At 48.0% G+C, this 25,122-nt stretch overlaps 1 protein-coding gene across 1 annotated transcript in view; it reads left to right on the top strand.

The window, feature by feature from the left end:
- The first annotated feature begins 8,231 nt into the window (after positions 1-8,231).
- Positions 8,232-25,122, top strand: part of LOC139759976 (inhibin beta B chain-like) — a 234,929-nt gene continuing 218,038 nt past the window's right edge. Inside the window, exon 1 of the mRNA XM_071682696.1 lies at positions 8,232-8,699. Coding sequence (XP_071538797.1) covers positions 8,309-8,699 — 391 coding nt within the window. The 5' untranslated portion in view covers positions 8,232-8,308. The remainder of the gene's footprint in view (positions 8,700-25,122) is intronic.

The following is a 25,122-nucleotide window of genomic DNA, read 5'->3' as shown; positions in this document are numbered from 1 at the left end:
TAAAGCAGAACACTCGCCAGACGTCCCACAGGTGTCAACTTCTCCACCGGTCTTGTTGACATCTAGTACAGCTTGAGGACGTGGTTCCCTCTAAGGTAGAACGTCGACAGTATTTAGAGCACTGGGTTACGAACGTGAGTGGCCTCCATCTCCAGGTTCAAAGGCGTAGGCTTGAGAAGGCCGTGGAAGGGAAGGTACAGGGCGTTAGCTCGAACGTGACGCGCCTGGAGCTCTCTTTCTAATTGGACCTACACCATCATCAGCAGGTGGTGGCCACAGAAGACCACGAACATGCACAACATCAAAGCTGCCACCACGAAAGACATAGTTTTGTGAGACATATTAAGTTAATATTCAATTTTTTTATTAAAGTAAATTATTATATTATTAAAAAATGTGGTAGAGGAGATTAAGAAACCCAAGTTGAACAAGGATGTTTGTGTGTGTATGTGTGTGTGTGTGTGAGTTTATGTGTGTGGGTGTGTGTTTAGTGAAGATGACCCTTGTGAATAGGAAAAAAAAAGAATTCAAAGTAGGTTCAAGAGAGGATGTGGGGGTTATGAAGAAGAGATAGTGAAGATGATGCTCTTCTGGGAAGAACGTAGAAGGTGGGTGGGTATAGCCGTCTATAATAAAGTATATCATTCACAAGGGTCATCTTCACTAAACACACACACAATAATAACACTTATTAAGAAGTTATTAAGTGTTATTAAGTGTGAGTGTGTGTGTGTGTGTGTGTGTGTGAGTTTGTGTGTGTGTTTAGTGAAGATGACCTTTGTGAATAGGAAAAAAAAAAGTCTTCAAAGTGGGTTCAAGAGAGGATGTGGGGATGATGAAGAAGAGGTAGTGAAGATGATGCTCTTCTGGGAAGAACGTAGAAGGTGGGTGGGTATATCCGTATATAATTAAAGTATATTATTAAGAAATGGAGAAAAGTAGATTAAGAAGAAACCCGAGTTGGACACGGATGTTTGTGTGTGTGTGTGTGTGTGTGTGTGTGTGTGTGTGTGAAGATGACCCTTTTGAATAGGTAAAAAAAATGCCTTCAAAGTAATTTCAAGAGAGGATGTGGGGATGATGAAGAAGAGTTAGTGAAGATGATGCTCTAATAGGAAGAAGAATGATGAAGAAGAGGTAGTGAAGATGATGCTCCAATGGGAAGAACGTAGAAGGTGGGTGGGTATAGCCGTCTATGATTAAAATATATTATTACGAAATGGGGAAAAGTAGATTAGGAAGAAACCCGTCTTGAAAACGGGTGTGTGTGTGTGTGTGTGTGTGTGTGTGTGTGTGTGTAGTGAAGATGACCCTTGTGAATAGGAAAAAAAAGTCTTCAAAGTACGTTGAAGAGAGGATGTAGGGATGATGAAGAAATTAAGAAATGGAGAAAAGTAGATTAAGAAGAAACCTGTGTTGAACACGGGTGTGTGTGTGAGTTTGTGTGTGTGTTTAGTGAAGATGACCCTTGTGAATAGGAAAAAAAAAGAATTCAAAGTAGGTTCAAGAGAGGATGTGGGGATGATGAAGAAGAGATAGTGAAGATGATGCTCTTCTGGTAAGAACGTAGAAGGTGGGTGGGTATAGCCGTCTATAATGAAAGTACGTTATTAAGGGAGAAAATGAGATTAAGAAGAAACCCGAGTTAAACACGGGTATGTGTGTTTGTGTGAGTGTGTGTGTGTGTGTGTGTGTGAGTTTGTGTGTGTGTTTAGTGAAGATGACCTTTGTGAATAGGAAAAAAAAAAGTCTTCAAAGTGGGTTCAAGAGAGGATGTGGGGATGATGAAGAAGAGGTAGTGAAGATGATGCTCTTCTGGGAAGAACGTAGAAGGTGGGTGGGTATATCCGTATATAATTAAAGTATATTATTAAGAAATGGAGAAAAGTAGATTAAGAAGAAACCCGAGTTGGACACGGATGTTTGTGTGTGTGTGTGTGTGTCTGTGTGTGTGTGTGTGTGTGAAGATGACCCTTTTGAATAGGTAAAAAAAATGTCTTCAAAGTAAGTTCAAGAGAGGATGTGGGGATTATGAAGAAGAGTTAGTGAAGATGATGCTCTAATAGGAAGAAGAATGATGAAGAAGAGGTAGTGAAGATGATGCTCCAATGGGAAGAACGTAGAAGGTGGGTGGGTATAGCCGTCTATGATTAAAATATATTATTACGAAATGGGGAAAAGTAGATTAGGAAGAAACCCGTCTTGAAAACGGGTGTGTGTGTGTGTGTGTGTGTGTGTGTGTGTGTGTGTAGTGAAGATGACCCTTGTGAATAGGAAAAAAAAGTCTTCAAAGTACGTTCAAGAGAGGATGTAGGGATGATGAAGAAGAGGTAGTGAAGATGATGCTCTTCTGGGAAGAACGTAGAAGGTGGGTGGGTATATCCGTATATAATTAAAGTATATTATTAAGAAATGGAGAAAAGTAGATTAAGAAGAAACTCGAGTTTAACACGGATGTTTGTGTGTGTGTGTGTGTGTGTGTGTATGTGTAGTGAAGATGACCCTTGTGAGTAGAAAAAAAAAAGTCTTCAAAGTAGGTTCAAGAGAGGATGTGGGGATGATGAAGAAGAGGTAGTGAAGATGATGCTCCACTGGAAAGAACGCAGAAGGTTCTAAGCAAGACGGGCAGGAATGGCATCAAAGATGTGTCGCTGACGGGCGGTGGCACTTCGTCCATTCCTTCTGCTGGTGTTGTGACAGCTGGACGACCCTAAGGGTCGAAGTCGACGTCCGTCTTGCTCCACTTAATGGCGTCACGCTCTGTTATCCAGAGGTCTGACTACACCCAAGAGTTTGGTGCTTGTTGCATTCTGATCTCATGGTGTTAAGGGCAAGTAGTGAAGATAAAGACTCGGAGATCATTAAAGTGTCAGTGGCAGTGATAGCTACCTGATCAAGAACGTTAAGTGTGGCGAACAGATCAGGTTGAAGAGTAGATGCGATGGTGTTAGACCTGGCATAGATGGTACCGTACCTACATCTAAAATAAAGGGTCTTTAGGTGCTACTGTTTGTTCTTAACCTTCTCAGCCTTCTGGGCTGGTGGAACATTGTCCCTGGATGGTGGTGGAGCAGCCTTCCTAGCCCTCTGGGCGAAGAAATGTCGCACCCCACACCACCGCAGCGATGGTCAGCCACAGGGCCATTCTCAACACCCCAGGAGTGGATGATGTACCGGCTGGAGAGTCCGGCGAGGAGCTGGGGGTACGTCGCCTGCACCACGGGCTTGGACGCCAGGTCTACCAAGGTCACCAGAATCCTGACGATGGCAAGTGTGTCATCGTCTTGAACCTGCGGCACAGATCGGGTGAAGGGCTTGCACTGTACCTGTCCCAGGAGAGGGAGGTGGACGGAATGCGCCTGGATGTGGCGTTCCTCCAGCACGGAGAGGAACTTCGCCTCCTCCTGAGGATAGGGGAGAAAGAATACTTCCCACGTGTTCCCTGCGTGTCGTACAAGGCGACTAAAAGGGGGAGGAAGCGGGGGCTAGAAATCCTCCCCTCTCGTTTTCTTTTTAATTTTCCAAAAGAAGGAACAGAGAAGGGGGCCAGGTGAGGATATTCCCTCAAAGGCCCAGTCCTCTGTTCTTAACGCTACCTCGCTAACACGGGAAATGGCGAATAGTTTGAAAAAAAAAGATATATATATATATATAAATATATATATATATATATATTTTTTTTTTTTTTTTTTTTTTTGCTTTGTCGCTGTCTCCCGCGTTTGCGAGGTAGCGCAAGGAAACAGACGAAAGAAATGGCCCAACCCACCTCCATACACATGTATATACATACGTCCACACACGCAAATATACATACCTACACAGCTTTCCATGGTTTACGCCAGACGCTTCACATGCCCTGATTCAATCCACTGACAGCACGTCAACCCCGGTATACCACATCGATCCAATTCACTCTATTCTTTGCCCTCCTTTCACCCTCCTGCATGTTCAGGCCCCGATCACACAAAATCTTTTTCACTCCATCTTTCCACCTCCAATTTGGTCTCCCACTTCTCCTCGTTCCCTCCACCTCCGACACATATATCCTCTTGGTCAATCTTTCCTCACTCATTCTCTCCATGTGCCCAAACCATTTCAAAACACCCTCTTCTGCTCTCTCAACCACGCTCTTTTTATTTCCACACATCTCTCTTACCCTTACGTTACTTACTCGATCAAACCACCTCACACCACACATTGTTGGAACCACTATTCCTTCAAACATACCCATATATATATATATATATATATATATATATATATATATATATATATATACTGGTCAAAAGAGTACTTCATATATCGGTATATGATAAACCTATATAGGTGTTGGTAGCATTTACAATTTTCACGTATCATATATCCGCAGATGTCCATATAAGACATTGGTTGTAGCTTTTGAAAATGTTCCACGAAGGTAAACAAATCCTCGGTTAGATTCCGAGAGATTCCAGTTCAACTCTGCGATGATGCAGACATGCTGGGCAAGAACTATAACCCCCTCACTCACTCGAAAGACACCCCACATCAAGCACACACCAAAAGAAAAAAAAAAAACCAGATTCCCTAAGTTTAAGGATGTCGTACAAATGCTGTAAAATTTTTCATCATTTGTGTAGCTATCCCCACACTCACACCTGTGTAGGATACTGCTCACATACCTATTGTGACCTTTCTTCATTGGTTTATTTTAATCCATTTGGAATCAACAGCCTTCCTACCTTATTTAAGTCCCCTCTCCCCTCCTTGTCATCGTTTCTTCATCTGTCTATCCATTTCCGTTTTCTTTTCTTAGAATGAGGTTGTTTCTCCATGGCTGTTCTACAGGGATCATTTCGACTGCTGCTCTCGATATACCTATTTGGCTGTGGCACGACCCTCTCTACGTAATGCTGGCCGCTATACTCAGAAGTGCATGCAGCTCTTCCTCTGCTCCTGCGAACTAGGACTTCCCTTCAATAGTCGAGATGCCTCATCTCTTGACACACCCTCATCCCTCAATAGTCGAGATGCCTCATCTCTTGGCACACCCTCTCATCTCTCGATGTCTTCGTGACACGAGGTCTACAAAATATCATTTCAGCTCCATAAGGCAAGACACCACTGAACAATTTAGCGGGAGACTTGATGGCAATTTACAATGGGGAAAACCTCACTGTGGGAGCAGCAGTCACGGATGTGTCGTGTGTGTGTGTGTGTGTGGGGCTGTTGTTGTGTGTTTGTATGGCGTTGTTCCACAAGGCAGCATATGAGAGAGAGAAAGAGACTCTGTACCTGACTATGTAGTATTACATTCGTTTCTCTCTCTCTCTCTCTCTCTCTCTCTCTCTCTCCCCTGATCCGCTCTGCTCTTTCTCCCTGCGCCTCACGAAGGACCAAAGGGCATCGTGTAGAGAAAGGCGAGCAGGTACAGAAAGGTCGGTAATTATATGTAGGAACAAATTCAGGTCTTTGCGCTCGATGGATAAGAAAGATATCCAAAGTGCAGGTCTCTTGAGCTAAGGTTATGATGATCTGTCTTAACCTACGAGTGGACGGACGGGGAGCTGAAGAATTCTGGAAGAGTTTTTTTTTTTTTTTGGAGTTTACTGGGGAAAGAGGTCTCCAACAAAAAAATGGAAAAATAAAACTGCAATAAGAGAATAAAGCAGAAAAAAGATTATAGCTCCCTGGGTTCAATTAAGGTCCCTCAAGTGTCAGACAATACTTGAGAACGAGTTTGAGTTACCATAAGTATTCATATATATAGATGAAGACACACATCATATCTGTGGCATAACCGGATGATATGGTTATCCCACGTACGGATTATAAAGGATTTATGCACACTCGCTTGAAACACCACTTGGCTGCCAGAGCTCCTTATTCTTTATCTCAGAGACCCAGTTGTTCTAGGATGTTCCCACTGGACCTGTAATTATAATCTACCGTCGTATCCAGTGTGAGGGTTGTGTGTGTGTGTGTGTGTGTGTGTGTGCGCGCGCCTTCTGCAATAAAAACACGCGTGTTGCACGCCTTGTTCACCTCTGACCCCACCCCCCCAACTTTGTTGGTATAGGACAGACTTTTGACTGATGAAAATAAAATGCAATAGAACCTAATAGCCAATGGTATCAGGGAAGTGATAATCATATGCAAGAGGTGCTTCTAGGGAAGTGCTACTGGGGAAGTAATACTTAGAAGTGCTATTGGGAAAGTGCCGCTGAAGAATGGGCACTAGGGAAGTGTTTCTAGGTAAGTGCTCCTGGAGAAGGGGTACTGGAAAGTGCTATTGGAAAAGTGCTGCCGGAGAAGTGCTCCTCGGGAAGTGCCACTGAGAAGTGCTATTGGACATTTGCGACAGGGAAACGCCACCTGCACTGGATACTGTATGTAGGGAGGGTCATACCCCAGCCGTTTCTGCTGTTACTGAGGAAGTACCACCAGCCATCTCTCCTGTTACTGAGGAAGTGCCACCAGCCATCTCTCCTGTTACTGAGGAAGTACCACCAGCCATCTCTCCTGTTACTGAGGAAGTACCACCAGCCGTCTCTCCTGTTACTGAGGAAGTACCACCAGCCGTCTCTTCTCCTGTTACTGAGGAAGTACCACCAGCCATCTCTCCTGTTACTGAGGAAGTACCACCAGCCATCTCTCCTGTTACTGAGGAAGTACCACCAGCCATCTCTCCTGTTACTGAGGAAGTACCACCAGCCATCTCTCCTGTTACTGAGGAAGTACCACCAGCCGTCTCTCCTGTTACTGAGGAAGTACCACCAGCCGTCTCTCCTGTTACTGAGGAAGTGCCACCAGCCGTCTCTTCTCCTGTTACTGAGGAAGTGCCACCAGCCGTCTCTTCTCCTGTTACTGAGGAAGTACCACCAGCCGTCTCTCCTGTTACTGAGGAATTGCCACCAGCCGTCTCCTCCTGTTACTGAGGAAGTGCCACCAGCCATCTCTCCTGTTACTGAGGGCCGCCAGAGGTGTTTCAGGTGTTTCTGAAAATGTCTCGCGACTCCTGCTGGAGTTTTGAAAGAAGTGAGCTCGTCTTGTGTCGCTGCTCTGCGGTGGTGTTACTGAAGGAGTGTCAGGCATGCTGGGGAGAGGCTGGTGTTGGTAGACGTTACGGCGATGTGGCTGCAGAAGTGACGCTCGTTCTGGCCGTGTTGCTAAGGAGATGGCTCGTTATGTCGGTTTTATTGAGGAGGTTATGCTGGCGTTCCGGGGGAAAATGGCACTTCTAACAAGGGTAACACTTGAGCATGTGGGAGGTTATCTTTATACACCCGAGTTCGTCCCTCTGATATCTCTAGGGCAGTTTAGAAGTCTCCTCTCCTCTGGTGAGAGGGGAGGCAGTCTCATTTCTTCCTCTGGTATGACTGCCTGGAAGTGTCTCGTTCCTCGAGTGTCAGTTGGTAAGTGTGAGTTAGCCGACCCCTCCGTCGCTCACGCCCCCACTGTCGCTGTGTTATTGGTACCTTCTTGTGGGTTACCGTCCGGTCATGTCGTAGGTTTGGCTCCTCGAGCTGTGTCATCCGCTTGCCTGGTCTTCTTTATGCCAGGGGTCTGAAGGTCGTCCATGTGGTGAGGGACGGGTTGTTAGTCATCGAGTTGTCCCCCGAGGACGTGTGGTGCTTCCGGTAGTACACGTGGAAGTGTCATTCGTCCCTTTCGTACTGGCGAGGCAGAGCCAGAAGTCCCCGTGGTGGCAGCGAGGAGTCTGCCAATCTTCTCTCTCTCTCTCTCTCTCTCTCTCTCTCTCTCTCTCTCTCTCAGCAGGCGCCATGGGTTCTCCTCTCTTGTTGCTTTCCATGGCCAGCTCTAATGTGTCTCCTGGGAGGAGGAGGAGGAGGGGTGTGTGTGTGTGTGTGTCCAGGAGGAATCGATTCTTGCGTATCGTCTTGGTCATGAGGGTTCTCCTGAGGCGGATGTGAGCTGAGGGTGGGGAAGTTCGTGTTCCAGGGTTGTTCCTGAGGTCCGTCCTCCTGTTTGTGTCTTGGCCTTAGGGGCATCTATTGCAGGTATGCGCGATCCGTGTGGGAGGCAATGCAGTTGGCATCTTACCCGCCTGAGACCGCTAAGTTATGAGGCCCACCCGCAACAGCACCCTGTCGTGCGGGTCTGCTGCATCTCTGGTGGGTTGCTGCTGCTGCTGCTGCTGCTGGTGGTGGTGGTTGCTTGGTGGTGGGGAAATGTCCGACGGCCTCTGGCATCCCGTCGGCGGCTGTGCTGGTGGCGGCTGTCTGGCGAGCGTCTAGCTAGCTCAGTGAGGCCGCAGCCCCCGTCCTGCTCACACGCTGGCCTGCTATGGACGCGGCGCTCGGGACTGATGAGTAGCACCGCCAGGAGGCTGTGGGTGGTGGCGGCGGCGCTGCTAGCCGTGCTGGCCCGGCCCACACGGGCCCGCCCAGAGGCACCGTCCGAGGCCCGTCACTGCCCCAACTGTGTCCACCAGCGCTCAGTGCCCGATGCATGGTCCTTAGAGACTCTCCGTATTGAGGGCATCAAACAGCAGATTCTGAGCAAACTGGGCCTTAGAGCGAAGCCCAATGTGACGTCGAGTATTCCGCGGGAAGTTCTCCTACAAACTCTCTACCGTTCAGAGGAGGACCGGGAACTCCTGGAGAAACAACAGGCGCAGCTACAAACATCTGACGAAGAACTTGTCGAAGATGACTATTACGCTAAGACGTCGGAGATCATCAGCTTCGCCGAGCCAGGTGAGTGAGTGCCAGTGCCGGGGGTACGGAGGTAACACATGCTCCCATGCAGGTCGCCTGCAACCTCTCACGAGTGCAGGACCAAGTAACGGAGCACAGGGCACGTGCATCGTACGGGGCCCCGTGGGGCACCGGGTTCAAACGTGTGTGTGTTTGTGTGTGTGTGTGTGTGTGTGTGTGTGTGCAGGCCGCAGGTGCAATAGGTTCCAGGGCACGTTCGGGATGCAGGAAGAGAAGGTGGAAGGCTCCAGGGCACATGTGGTGTTTCAGGCTGGAATTTAGTGTAGGTAGGAGAGCGCGTGCAGCGAACGGGGACTGTGTTGGGTTCCAGGACGCGTGCAGAATACGGAGACTACAAGTGGTGGGTCCCAGGCACGTGCTGAGTATGGAGACTACAATGAGTGGGTTCTAGGGAGCGTACCAGAGTATGAGGACTGCGAGTGGTGGGTGCCAGGGCGCGTGCAGAGTACGAAGACTACAAGTGGTGGATTTTCACTACAGAAACGGAATAAGAGGGTAGCAAGTGTTGGGTTGTAGGGGAGCGAGCAGACCAGGGGAACTGGAAGTGGTGGGTTCCAGAAAGCATACAAGATACGGGAGACTTCAAGGAGTGGGTTTGAGGGCACATACAGAGTACGGAGACTACAAGTGGTGGGTTCCAGAACGCAAGCAGGGTACGGAGACCACAAGTGGTGGGTTCCACGATGCGAGCAGAGTGGGGCAACTGCAAGTGGTGGGTTATAGAGAAAGTTGGGAATATAAGAACTGTAATTGGTGGATTCCAGGATATGTACACAGTCCTTAGACTGTACGTTGGTGGGCATTAGAGAGCGTGGAGAGGAAGGAGACTGCAGATGGTGGGCTCCAGGACGTGTGTAGAGTACAGGGGCAGCAAGTGATGGGTTTCCAGGGCGCATATGGGACACGGGGACTTCCAGTGGTGGGTTCCAGGACGCATTCGGCGCCGGGCGACCATAAATGGCTGGTCTCATGGAATATCTAACGTACGAAGACCATGAGGGAGAATCCAGGCTGATTGGAATAACTAGGAGCATTAAAGGCAGCCGGGGATGGGGTCTCGGCGCGCGTGTGCAGGGAACTGCGATAGATAGGTAGGCTGCAGTGTGCGTTGAGGACAGTGAATGATGGAGGTTCTCCGGTAAGTGGAGGAGGGAGGAGGGAGCTGTGAGTAACCACGAGTGAGAGGAGGGTTTTTTTTTTTCTTTCCTAAGGCGCGTGTCAGAGTATAGAAAATGAAAGTAATGTGTTGTAGGGCTTTTCTAGACGCAAGGGACTTTGATAAGTGGTGGGGTATGTAGGAGCCCGTGAAGGCTACGTGAAAGCTTTGAGATTTCAAGCGCTTGAGGGATACTCTGCAAATGGCGGTTTTCAGGGAGGAAAGAGGGTACTACGACGAGCGAGGGAGGGAGGTCGAGTGTTGATTCTCGTGGGCATTGGTAAGGTACGGGCTGGAAGCAATGGGATCCCTGGCATGAACAGCTGCCAACTGCCTGCCAGCTTCCAGGAACATGGTATGCGGGGATACCATCGTCCCACCGTGTGTGTGTGTGTGTGTGTGTGAAGGTGTGGAATCTAGAGAGTCTGTGTCGGACAGAAGTTCATAAGTGATGAGTTCGGAGGACGATACTATGTACCGGCAGCAGTGTGTGAGGGTGGTGTGAGGCAAGGGGTGAACACATGAGCGAGTGTGAGGCTCGGGGTGAGGACATGTCGAGGTGTGGAGCAAAGGAGGGTGCACGTAATAAGGTCTAGGCCAGAGGGAGAGCTTGTGACTGGGGTTGGCACGTGGTAGATGAAAGGCGCACGAGGGACCCTGTGGGGAGAGGTGGGGTTGGGGGGAGGGCAGAAGGGGGAGGGACGGCACGTGGTAAGGTGTTGTGTTTGCGGCCCGGAGGCGGTCAGGTGTAAGGTACGGGGCAGCGTAGCGTGAGTGTTGTAGGTACTTGAGTATATGGTACGGGGCAGCATAACGTGAGTGTTGTAGGTACTGGAGTGTAAGGTACGGGGCAGCATGATGTGAGTGTTGTAAGTACTGGAGTGTACGGTACGGGGCAGCATGATGTGAGTGTTGTAGGTACTGGAGTGTACGGTACGGGGCAGCATGACGTGAGTGTTGTAGGTACTTGAGTATATGGTACGGGGCAGCATGACGTGAGTGTTGTAGGTACTTGAGTATATGGTACGGGGCAGCATGACGTGAGTGTTGTAGGTACTGGAGTGTAAGGTACGGGGCAGCATGACGTGAGTGTTGTAGGTACTGGAGTGTATGATACGGGGCAGCATGACGTGACTGTTATAGGTACTGGAGTGTACGGTACGGGGCAGCATGATGTATGTTGTAGGTACTGGAGTGTACGGTACGGGGCAGCATGACGTGAGTGTTGTAGGTACTGGAGTGTATGGTACGGGGCAGCATGACGTGAGTGTTGTAGGTACTGGAGTGTATGGTACGGGGCAGGTGTGCTCGGTACCTGAGTAGAGACATAAGTGTTACAATAGTTATATAGTGCACAGGAGTGTTAAAACGGGTATGGTGCACAAGAGTGTTACAACGGGTATGGTGCACAAGAGTGTTACAACGGGTATGGTGCACAAGAGTGTTACAACGGGTATGGTGCGCAAGAGTGTTACAACGGGTATGGTGCACATGAGTGTTAAAACAGTTGTGGTGCATAGAAGTGTTACAACGGTGATAGTGCATTGGAGAGTTACAACGGGGCATGGTGCACAGGAGTGTTACAACGGGGCATGGTGCACTGGAGTGTTACAACGGGGCATGGTGCACTGGAGTGTTACAACGGGGCATGGTGCACAGGAGTGTTACAACGGGGCATGGTGCACAGGAGTGTTACAACGGGGCATGGTGCACTGGAGTGTTACAACGGGGCATGGTGCACTGGAGTGTTACAACGGGCATGGTGCACTGGAGTGTTACAACGGGGCATGGTGCACAGGAGTGTTACAACGGGGCATGGTGCACTGGAGTGTTACAACGGGTGTTGACATTTGTATCATATTTCATGTGCTCATACTTAATTGTTGCTCTTCGTTCATTTTCTATTCATTTAGTCTTATACGTAATGTGTATGATGTGTATAATGTATACATTGGTGAGAGATCAACCTGGGTGTACTAGAAGATGTACATATTTAGACACATTTGGGTACCTGGTAACACCTGGTCCTGGGTACCTGGTAAGACCTGGTTCTAGATACCTGGTAACACCTGGTTTTGGTTACCTAGTACCACTTGGTCCTGTGTACCTGGTAACACCTGGTCCTGGGTACCTAGTAACACCTGGATCTGGGTACCTTGTAACACCTGGTCCTGGGTACCATGTAGCACCTCGTCCTGTGTACTTCGTAACACCTCGTCCTAGGTATCAGGTAACACTGTCCTAGGTACCAGGTAACACCTAGTCTTAGGTATCAGGTAACACCTGGTTCTGGGTATCTAGTAACACCTAGTCCAGGATACCTGGTAACACTTAGTCCTAGGTACCTGGTAACACCTCGTCTTAGGTACTTAGTAACACCTCGTTCTAGTTACCAGGTAACACCTCGGTCTAGGTACTAGGTAACACCTCGACCTCGGTACCTGGTAACACTTGGTCCTGGGTGCCTGGTGAAACCTGGCCGTGAGTACCTGGTAACACCTGGTCTATGGTATTTGGCAACACCTGGTCCTCTTTGTTGGACAATGACTCATCTCACAGCCTGACACGTGAGGTGGGAATCAACATAACATGTTCACCAGGTGTGTGTAGGTCTCCGTGCTCGGTCCAGCTGAGTGGTCGTACATACCAGGCGGTCCTCCAGTCCTCTGGCGATGACCGTCCAGCGGGGCACGTCAGTGCTGCCTCACTGACCCGCTGGAAAACTGGAAGGCGTATCGCTTCATCACTTAAGCAGTCGGGTTGACAGTTAAGAAGTCCACAGCGTCTGGCCACACCGCTTCTCTCGCCTCCCTGGTTCCCTCATCTTGGCGGGACTCATCAGCATCCTCAGCTTTTCCATGGGCGTCTATGCCACTCCAGTCTCTCCTTCCAGGTGCTCCTCCCTCTCACTGCGGTAATCCCAGCCACCACCACCAACCACAGCTACGTCTCCTTTCATGAAAGATCTTCCTCCCGTCGACCCCTCAACCACTACACCCCTGCCTCAAGTCATCTTTCCATCCCTACAACCTTACCCCTCCCGCGCGCCCCAGCACCTCCCACCACCCTGTCTCCTTCGCCCCATCCATCAGACAGTGTTCCCTGCCGGCGCCATCCATCACCCTATCCTCTTCCTGGCATTACCCATTATCCCGTTCTACTTCCTCCCTAAGGATTAATATCCTCGCCTCTTCTTGGACCTACCCGCCCATTCACTGCCTTACCCTTACCTCCCATCCTCGCACGACTCATGACTCTGCCTCCAACACCATCATTCTGTCCTTCCTGGTGCCATCAGACGTACTCCCTTTCCCTCTACCGCCCAGTAATGCACAACCCACCACCCACTTCCCCTTCCCAGCACAACCCATCGTTTAGCACCCCATCCTAGCACTAGCCATCACTCGAAACACTTTCCTATCACCACCCATCACTCACTACCCCTCCCTAGCACAACCCACCTCACAGAACTCCTTCCTGACACCACCCGCCCTTCAGTATACCCTCCTGGCACCGCCATCCACCACTCACCACCTTCCTCTGGCACCTTCACCCACCTCACAGTATCCCTTGTGACACCATCACCACTCAGCACCCTGCTTCTAGCATCACCCAACATTCATCCCTCCTTCCAGCCACACTCTTGACACTCCGCCCCCAGCCCTGATACCCCTCACTCCACTAACTCCGTCTGGGATCACTCATTACCTCCCTCTCCTGTCTAGTACCCTCCTCTGCTCCCCACCATCTGCCATCCTGTCTTTCCTTGGTTCACAGTAGCCTCTAAAGTCCTCCTCACCCAGCCACTGTGCTTTCTGCATCACCCTGCGTGAAAAAAAAGTGTCTGTATGGATAAAAAAGTAAAAATCGTTCCAGTCATTTGAGATGTGTGCTGCAACATGCATGTATAGCTGGAGGAAATAAAAACTGCGTCTTGCAGGCAGGCTACAAAGACTCCTTGCATAACAATCACCAGACACGTTCATATAACGTAAGATAATATAGTGCCATCTCCATTGAAGAGAATAGGGAGGAGGAAGAAGAAGAAAAAAAGAAAACGAAACGTATTAGAAAATAGCTTAAACAGGAACAAATATGCAAGAAGAAAACGAGGCCATAACATATATGGAAGATTAGCTAACGCTGCTGACCACTGTGGCGGCGGTACGTTATCTTACAGAAGGCGTGTCTTATGGTTTGTACCACGGAAACAATGGCAGCGTTGGCAAAAAGCTGGCGAATGAATGTCTGGCGTTGGTAAGATAAGCGTTTTCTCGGTGAGATGTAAGGGAACGCCAGGCGCCACGGGATTTAAAGGGAAAAGCGGCGTGACCACCAGCAGGCACTGTGTGTGTGTGTGTGTGTGTGCAGGACTTGGGAGGCGGGTCCTCCTCACATGACACATGGGTGGGATGCTGAAAAGGGGACGGGTGAAGGGCAGTGTATGTTAGCTGAAGGGGGAAGAAAGACATGATCCCCCCCACCGCGCCTTTACTCTGCCATGTTGTGGGTCATGGGAATGGCCGGAATACAGTTCATAAAAAATAATTAGATGAATGTTTAGACAGCTTCTCGTGAGGTCTTGGCAGAGGATGGTGGTGTGTGGTGTGTGTGTGTGTGTGTGGGGGGGAGGAGAGAGAGAGAGAGAGAGAGAGAGAGAGAGAGAGAGAGAGAGAGTCTCCTTGTCCCTTTTTTTTGGCGTGTGCTTGAGACACTGGGAGCTGAGGACAGTCCTGCAGAACTGAGGTGATGCTTCTCTTACTTGAGACCATTTTCAACAAGAAATATATATATATATATATATATATATATATATATATATATATATATATATATATATATATATATATATATATATATATATATAAATTTGTTTAATATGCAACCCCATGTCCCTTTCTATGAGGCTTGCGTAGCTTACAGGCTGCGCTTCGCGCGGGATGAAGGTAAGGTGAACTCTGGCACCGAAAAGTCTTCATCCACGAGAGCATGCTGGGCAAGGGTGAATGGTTTCTGTTGAGGGTGGATCTTTGCTAAGGGGAAAGGGTAGACGTGTTGGGAATGAAATACCCAAGTATGGTATTAGTTGTATGGCACTTTGATCGCTTAAGAAATAGCAGTGTAAGAGTGAAATGTGGTACTAAACGCAGGCTGACTGAGAGAGATGACTAGCATGCTTTGATGTATGGACATATGGAGAGGATGAGTGATGAAAGACTGATTAAAAGGATGTACGTGTCCGAAGTTGAGGGAGCAAGAAGGGGAAGACCGAGATGGAGATGGAAATATGGAGAGGAGGAGGATTTGGGTCACAGGGTCCTGACCCCTTACGAGGGCTAGAGACGTGGACGGGAATGAATGGATATGGTCCATGTGGTATATGGGGGGTGACGTGCTGTCAGTGGGTTGATTCAGTGCATATGAAGCCTTTGGTCAGTGTATACAATGGCGCTTGGGTGTGGACGATAGGCTCTTGTTCGGTACATCAATAATGACGGCTTGCGAGCAGATACGTGCGTCGTGTTATGTATGTATAATGTTACCGGACTACTCCTGCTAAAGTTAAAAAGTTACCTTTGGGAGGCTGTGTCATTTCGAGTACGGCCTTGTCAAGTGATTATAGCGTCAGGAACAGACGAAGAAAAGGCCTCATCCGCTCAAGTATATGCTCCAGCCGTCATGTGTATTGCAGGGGGAACCACAGCCCCCTTACCCACAACAACCAGGCACCCCACACCTTGTAGTGTCACCCGACTGCTTCATGTGCCCTGGTTCGGTCCATTGATGTAGCACGTCGCCTCCTGTATACCACATTGTCTTATATCACCCTATCTCGTGCACGCCTTTCACACTCCTGCTTGTTCAGGCCCCGGACACTCAAAATTTTGTTTCACTTCATCCTTCCATCTCCAGTTTTTGATCTCCCCGTTCCCCATGTCTCCTCCACTTCTGTAATGTATATATCCTCTTTATCAAACTTTCCTCACTCATTCTCTCCATATGTTCCAACCATTTCAACACATCTCGCAACGTAACCTCTTCCAGGAGGAGCCCGGTAACACCCACTGTATATATATATATATATATATATATATATATATATATATATATATATATATATATATATATATATGAAATTGAGATGATAACTCGGCAAAGATAGGAGCCATCAGGAACGTAAAGGTTAATTACATATGTTAGACATACCAAAAAATATACCTTAAGACGGATGGACATTAAGGATGTAAAATCCTTTTAACTTACCCCTTAACCAGTACACACTTACCCAGTACTCAACCAGTTCACTCAGTACTCATCCAGTACGCTAACAGTACTCTACCAGTACACACACAGTACTCCCCCAATACAGACACAGTACTCATCCAGTAAACACACAGTACTCATACAGTACACACACAGTACTCATCGAATACATACAAAGTACTCATCCAGTACACACACAGTACTCCTCCAATACAGACACAGTACTCATGCAGTACACACACACCACTCATCCAGTACACACACAGTACTCCTCCAATACAGCCACAGTACTCATCCAGTACACACACAGTACTCATCCAGTACACACACAGTACTCATCCAATACAGACACAGTACTCATCCAGTGCACACACAACACTCATCCAGTACACTTACAGTACTCATCCAGTACTCATACAGTACACACACAGTACTCATCGAATACAGACACAGTACTCATCCAGTACACACAGTACTCATCCAGTACACACACAGTACTCATCCAATACAGACACAGTACTCATCCAGTACACATACAGTACTCATCCAGTACACATACAGTACTCATCCAGTACACACACAGTACTCATCCAGCACACACACAGCACTCTACCAATACAAACACAGTACTCTTCCGATACAGACACAGTACTTATCCAGTACACACACAGTACTCATCGAATACAAAGTACTCATCCAGTACACACACAGTACTCATCCAGTACACACAGTATTCATCCAGTACACACACAGTACTTCTCTAATACAGACACAGTACTCATCCAGTACACACACAGTACTCATCGAATATAGACAGTACTCATCCATTACACACAGTATTCCTTCAGTACACACACAGTACTCATCCAATACAGACACAGTACTCATCCAGTACACACACAATACTCATCCAGTACCACACAGTACTCAACCAGTACAGTCACATTACTCACTAGTATGAACCTAGTGCTCAACCAGTACACACACAGTACTCATCCAGTGCTTATTTCTCAACCAGTACACACACACAGTTCTCAACTAGTAAACACACAATACCTAATCAGTACACATTTCAACCAGTACACACACACACACACACACACACACACACACACACACACACACACACACACACACACACACACACACAGTACTCAACCAGTACACACAGTAGTCATCCAGTACACACATACAGTTCTCAACGAGTACGCACACACAGTATTCAAGCGGTACACACAACCATTACACCCACATAGAGTGCTCAACCAGCATACGTACACACGTTACTCAGTCACTATACACAAACAGACAGTACCCAATCAGTATACCCACACGGTAGTCAACCAGTACACTCACAGTCCTCAATTAGACACAGACGCAGTCCTCAGCTATGCACAGACGCAGTCCTCAACCAGACACAGACGCAGTCCTCAGCTATGCACAGACGTACTCCTCAGCCAGACACAGACGCAGTCCTCAGCTATGCACAGACGCAGTCCTCAGCTATGCACAGACGTAGTCCTCAACCAGACACAGACGCAGTCCTCAGCCAGACACAGACGTAGTCCTCAACCAGACACAGACGCAGTCCTCAGCCAGACGCAGACACAGAGGACTTACAGCGTCCAAGTCCAGCAGACTCGTGGCTAAAACTTGTATAGTGTTGCCGTTTGGGGTGGGCATCGCATTTCTATGGGTTTGGATCAGATGTTGAGGCTTAAGAAAGGCGTTCCCGGGAGGTGGGTGAGTTATTGCAGGATGTTTCCCTCGCTCCCTGGTGGTTTCAACGTTTATAATTCTCAAAAGAATTATAAACGTGAGGAGGAAGCCAGTGGGGGGTGTGGTTGTGTCTGCGTGGGTCTACAGCCGTTCCATATTACAGTCTTGTCGTGATATGGTTTGTCCTCTCTATAGGCGGAGAGACTGGATGTCATGATCGATGTACCAAAGGAAGTCTCTCTCTCTCTCTCTCTCTCTCTCTCTCTCTCTCTCTCTCTCTCTCTCTCTCTCTCTCTCTCTCTCTCTCTCTCTCTCTCTCTCTCTCTCTCTCTCTCTCTCATCTCTAGTCTACTTTGGCCTCCTCCTCCTCCCTCTCTCTGACTTACCTTGATTTCTCTCTTATTATCCTCTTATGTTTGACTTCCATTTTCTCATTCCGGGCCTGGCAGACCTCGGGGAAGCCCCCCTTCCCCCTCCTCCTCCTCCCTCTAGTCCTTGACTGGAGTCTCTGCCAGGGAAAAAAAAAATGTATAAAAAAAAGGCGTTTCTCCTTGGTTTTTGTGAGGGGTCTACGTAGACGCGCTACATCTGGCGCCGGAGTCGCAACCTGGTTTAATCAGGATGCCTTTGACCTGACCTTTGTAGGTCAGGTCAAACGCAACAGACTACATATTTCATGTAGATGTTTCCTAGATTTAGATAACTGAATGGCGTACATGTTTTTGTTTATTTTCAACCGATACGTTCGTCCATTCTTCGTCCACTCCTACTGAGTGTGTTGGACTATATAGGCAACACAAGTGCTCTATGGAAGAAGCCTTCCAGTATTCTTTTTTGAGACACTTTGTTGTGCTCGCTCCTTCGTCTTCATTTACGCCTTCCATCCTCCTCTTGCTCCTTACCTCTTCCTCATTTCTACATCATTACGGTAGAGTTGGCGTCATCACGTTAGACGTGACACGGCTGTAGAAACGACACACGATCGCTGTAGAAACGACACACGATCGCTGTAGAAACGACACACGATCGCTGTAGAAACGACACACGATCGCTGTAGAAACGACACACGATCGCTGTAGAAACGACACACGTCCGCTTTCAATTATTTCAAAGCTGCTACGAAAAGCTACGGGTTCATGTCCTGGGAAGGCTAAAGACGTGTGTGTGTGTGTGTAGCAGCGGCTACAGCACACACCGGTGAGTGTGGCTGAGGATGGAATGCACTCAAGGCTCCGACTGTTGACTCTTTCTCAGCCACCTTGACCTTGTGCCACCGAGGGACCGGACTCCCCGAACCCCACGGATGTTCAGCTGTTCCTAATACATGCGGCAAACAGCGATAATTACCTCCTTCCTTTTATTGCCAAAGGAATGAGAAAATTCCCTCAGTTTTCCTACACCTTCACCACCTCCTCCTCCCCAGTGTCTTAGGCAAGCTCCCGCTGTCGCTTGTGGCCTCCCCCTGTTCCCCTAGAAGACATGACAGGTTAATGATAGAATTTTTCTCGTCCTGATGCGCCCAGTAGAAGACGCGGCCGTCGGGGGCACACATGTGCTTCAGTACTACCCAGTAGTTACCAGGGTTAGGTACACACACACACACACACACACACACACACACACACGTACATGGGTCAGCAACAATTCGAGTGCGTGTGACACCCTCCGACACGTCCATACACACACACACACACACCTACCTACCTACCTACCTACCTACCCACGCACGCACGTACGCACCATACGCGTGAAGCATGACCATCATCGTTTCCCGTGAAGCGAGATGCGTCAACACGGAATTATCAACCCAACCCTGGGGCCATCTCGCCTCACCTTACCTCTCTCTCTCTCTCTCTCTCTCTCTCTCTCTCTCTCTCTCTCTCTCTCTCTCTCTCTCTCTCTCTCTCTCGTTGGAGCGGCTCGGCCACCTCAATTACTACACAGTACAATAACTAAATCGCCTTCCCCGTGGTGCTTCCTCGAAGTGCTTTTGTCATGGAGATCGCTCACGGCTCCAGTTCTTTTTAAAGGCTCGTATAGTCTTGCGTGACCGTGAAAACACTTATGATAATGTTGGCATGCGACTTGATTCTTAAAATTCGTCACTACTGCGCTCTGGCCTCCCCTAGCGGCCAGGAACACCACCCCTGCGTCAGGTCGAGCCAAGGGCGGGTTTGGCGCGGAGGGTGGAGGAGGGTCGACGCCTGACTGAAGCTGGAAATAATACAGATAGAGAGACGCGAAGCGGCGGGCGGGCTGGCTGGGGGGAGGGCAGGACGCTGGGGACTGTCGTGTATCACCACTTCTGAGGCTCTGCCAGAATCAAGATGGCTGGGGGGGCTTCCAACACCAGCAGTTGAGAGAGGCTCTCTCTCTCTCTCTCTCCCTCCATCTCTCTCTCTCTCTCTCTCTCTCTCTCTCTCTCTCTCTCTCTCTCTCTCTCTCTCTCTCTCTCTCTCTCTCTCCCCCCTTCTCTCTCGGCACTGATGATTGACCCAATCTTGTTTCATAAACCACAGGTTGATCCAGTATTGTCTCTCTTTTTGATAAACTGATAAGCTACGGGTTAAAATAGATAAAAGATATAATCATGCTGAGACTCCAGTAGCTGTGACACGATCAGAAGGTTCGACACTGCATGTCACCGAGTTCCTCTCCTGACTACATTCACATTCCAGGCCACACCTTGGTCAGTCTTCCGAGCGAGGAAGATCTCCGGGATGTCGTATGTCTTCCCTCCTCCTCCTCCTCCTCCTCTCGTGTAACGTAGCGTGGACTGTCATTCGCTACATTGTCTCGCATGATCGTACTCACTGCCCCTCACCCAGCGGTGTAAGCGTTATGTAACGCTGAACACCTCATGGTTGCTGCGTTACCTGAGGGTGTAACTCTCACGCGTTACATCTAACATTGTACCTCCCACTCGCTATTTCGTCTAACAGTGTAATTTTCACTCGCTACATCATCTAACATTGTACCTCCCACTCGCTATTTCGTCTAACAGTGTAATTTTCACTCGCTACATCTAACATTGTACCTCTCACTTGCTATATCTAACATAGTACCTCTCACTTATCTACGGCATTGAACAATTCTACCTCACGTTCGCTGTGACATCTAACATTTCATAGTACAATTGTTCACAGTCTTGTATTCTCTCTCTCTCTCTCTCTCTCTCTCTCTCTCTCTCTCTCTCTCTCTCTCTCTCTCTCTCTCTCTCAGGAAGACTAATTGCTTTTTGTACTATTTCTCTCATCTTCCTTAATTAAGGACCAAAATTTTGCCCGTTTCATTAATTTTTTTGGGGGGCCGACTGGCTTGAAACTTGATAGGCAAGTACTTTCCTTGTTCAATACACCCCGACGTATTTACTATTCTGTCTTAATGAGGTCTTTTTTAAGGGACTTTATGGATCTGAAGGGTTTTAAACTGCTCCCCCCAAAAGAGAGGTATATTTTGGACTGAAAAGCCTCGTACTCTGGATCAGCTAAGACGAAAAACTGCATACAGACAATTTCCCCCAAAAGCCCGCCACCTCCTAACCAACCCACCCTTCCCATCACAGTACATTCATACTCAGGATAGACTTGTGGTTCGAGACTTGTGGTTCGAGATTTGTGGTTCGAGACATGTGGTTCAAGACGTGTGGTTCGAGTCATTTCCACAATTCCATTAGCTTGGAAGTGTACCGGAAGGATAGAGTTTTGTGCCATCAATTTGGCCACATCCCAGCAATTGTTCATGCAACTTCTGCCTGTTGTTTTCTAACCTATACACACACCCACCTTATCCCATTTCATCGACCAACCTCTATGGGGAGGTAAACAGCTGGGTGGACTATGGACCGGCTGTCGCGACCAGGATTCGAACCTGTGCGGCCCGTGCATGCGTGAAGGTCAGCAACGCTAACCGCCACACCGCAGAAGTCCGTAATAACTTCACTTTGGCCGCCGAGGATTCGAGCCCCGGTCACCACCCGGTTTGGCAACAGGTGTGTCTGTGTGTGTGTGTGTGTGTGTGTGTGTATGTGTGTGTGTGTGTGTGTGTGTGTGTGTGTGTGTGTGTGTGTGTGTGTGTATGTGTGTGTGTGTGTGTGTGTGTGTGTGTGTGTGTGTGGGACATGGTGACATGCTGGAAGTTTGCCACAGACATGCCTTTCCTAGTCATATATATATATATATATATATATATATATATATATATATATATATATATATATATATATATATATATATATATATATATTATTTTTTTTCATACTGTTCGCCATTTCCCGCGTTAGCGAGGTAGCGTTAAGAACAGAGGACTGGGCCTTTGAGGGAATATCCTCACCTGGCCCCCTTCTCTGTTCCTTCTTTTGAAAAAGAAAGAATAAGAAATGCAATCGAATGGTCACATCAGTATAGAATTAGGAATATAAGGAGAGGATCGTGTCATTATAGAGCTATCTTTGGAATTTATTGAAAGGATCGAATGTGTATAGAAACAGCTCAGGATTATAATGAAAGAATTGAAGCGGTATAGAATCCTCTTAGGATACGAGTTGAAACAGTACTTTCTTTTTTTTCAGTAAAATTTCGCAAGTCTTTTGTACATTTCCAAAGGCAGTATGGCAACATGACTGATAGCGTTCCTTAATAATCGCATTTTTTTTAGATAGCTTACAGCTTCGCTGTCTCTTTCTTTCTTTTCTTTCTTTCTCTTTCTTTCTTTCTTTCATTCATTCTTTCTTTCTCTCCCCCTGGGGCCAAGAGTGGAGTGGTCAGCGGCAGGATTACCAGGAGAGAGAGAGAGAGAGAGAGAGAGAGAGAGAGAGAGAGAGAGAGAGAGAGAGAGAGTGGTGCTGGCTTGGGGTGGAATGCTCTGGGGCGTGGAGGGCTAGGGAGGGAGTCTGGGGCAGGGGCTGACTAGACAGTTGAGGGTCAGGTGGTGGCGACTGCAACGGGTGCTGGCGGGACAGCTGGCGACCACAGGTAGGCTGATGGGACAGCTGGGGACTACAGGTAGGCTAATGGGACAGTTGGCGACCACAGGTAGGCTGATGGGACAGTTTGGGACCACAGGTAGGCTGATGGGACAGCTGGCGACCACAGGTAGGCTGATGGGACAGCTGGGGACCACAGGTAGGCTGATGGGACAGCTGGCGACCACAGGTAGGCTGATAGGACAGCTGGGGACCACAGGAAGGCTGATGGGACATCTAGGGACCACAGGTAGGCTGGTGGGACAGTTGGGGACCACAGGTAGGCTGATGGGACAGCTGGGGACCACAGGTAGGCCGATGGGACAGTTGGGGACCACAGGTAGGCTGATGGGACAGCTCAGGACTGCATTTAGTCTGATGGGATAGCTAGGGACCACAGGTAGGCTGATGGGACAGCTCGGGACTGCATTTAGTCTGATGGGACAGCTGGGGACTTGAGGTAGACTGTGGGCATAGCTTAAAAAGGGGTTAGCTGTCGGCAGCTGCAGGTGGCTAGACAGGGACAGCTGAGGGTCAGGTGCTGTTGTCGACTGTAACATAAGTAATTATGCTTTCGGTGCATAATTTTACCCGTAGAAGGTTGTAGGCAAACGCAGCCCCACCCCTTATGATGCAGTCACAGCAGGGCTGACGCTACGCTACGCTCTAAAGGGTGACAGAGAAGGTATAGGAGAGAGAGAGAGAGAGAGAGAGAGAGAGAGAGAGAAGGTGCCAGAAATGTGAGATTGGACGAGGTGTGAAGAAGTATAGAGGTCAGTGAGTGTGTGTCTCAGAGAGATCGTCCAGAGACTGGCAAAGACGATGCAGTTGTCGGGAGAAAGTAGGCAGGGAGGGAGGGAAGGAGGAGGTGTGTTTCGCTGCGCGGGCGGGAAAGCTAAAACGACGTGTTCTGCTCCGTCAGGATGACGATGAGGGGCGTCACTCACGTCAGGAGGAGAAAGATGGGAGGTTTGGGCAAATGTCGAGACGCGGAAAAAAATGACTGGGAAGTTGATGTGGTAGTGACGTAGAGCCACGTTCAGGGGAGGGAGCGTTGCTCCGTCTGGGCCAGGGTGATGACCCACACACCAAGGACGTGTCTTCCACCAGACAGAGAGGTCTCGGAGCTGGGATCCTGAGCACAAAAGGCTCTTTTCTGCCTCGGGCCTCGTGCATGGCACACGCTAAAGATGAGGAGGAACGTTCTCGACACTTCACGTCTCACTCCCTTGAGTCATACTGTCTCTTGGTCTACCAAGACACTGGTTACCACCCTTGGCTTGCACACCTCTGTTCCAGTTCCATTCTATGTGGGATTAAAGAGCAAAGAAAATAATAAGTCCATATGCTTAGGTTTGCGTCTATAGAGGTAATGGAAGGGATGCGAAACTTGAGACTGAAGTTATCAATAGAAGTTACCTCTGTATGCCCGAGGTTCGAACTCAGGTCACCGGCATTAGTAGGTAGACAGCGTTCCCCTGGACCACTGATGAGGTACGAATTGTTATTTCTAAGTTGTGACAGTAGCTATGGGACCCTACGGCCACATATTGTGGGCTAAGTAGGTAGATGTCCCATCCTACTTGGCCCACAGTCTTTGGGCATGGGTTGCTTGGGCCTGGATTCGACTCTCGGGGGCACAAAGTTGAATTTCCTTAGATTGATTTACATATGAACATAATATGCTCTGATATATATATATATATATATATATATATATATATATATATATATATATATATATATATATATATATATATGATATTACTAATCCACGGGGAAATGAAACATAAATCCCTAAATGCACTTTCGTGTAATGATCACATCATCAGGGGAGACACAAGAGAGAAATATAACAGTCATTTGATATACAACGAAGAGACGTAGCTAGTAAGCCATTTGGTAAACAAGTGACTACCCGAATGGAGGTCGGGTGCGTTCAAATCTGGCAACAAGCGTATCATAAATTTATTATGTGTACAAGAAAGGGAACTGTTTACAAAATTCATCAACAATTAAGCTATCCAATTTGTACAGACCTTCATTGATATCAGTGTTACAATTCTTTGTGTATTTGATAATAGAAGATTCAGTGATATTTCTCGTGGTACAAGAATCAGAGTTAATAACTGAGATGACATAAATCAAGTCAATACAATGATCCTAATTCGTAAGATGATTAAACAAGGCATTTGATTCTTGTCCTCTTCATATACTATATTTATTTTCCTAAAGTCTAACAAAAAGATACTAGTCACGCGCTTATGTGATATTTTCCAATATATATATATATATATATA

This window comes from Panulirus ornatus, chromosome 34 (genome assembly GCF_036320965.1).
Source record: "Panulirus ornatus isolate Po-2019 chromosome 34, ASM3632096v1, whole genome shotgun sequence".
NCBI lineage: Eukaryota > Metazoa > Arthropoda > Malacostraca > Decapoda > Palinuridae > Panulirus > Panulirus ornatus.
The sequence above is the reverse complement of the archived record's forward strand: the minus strand, read 5'-3'. Positions and strand labels throughout refer to the sequence as shown.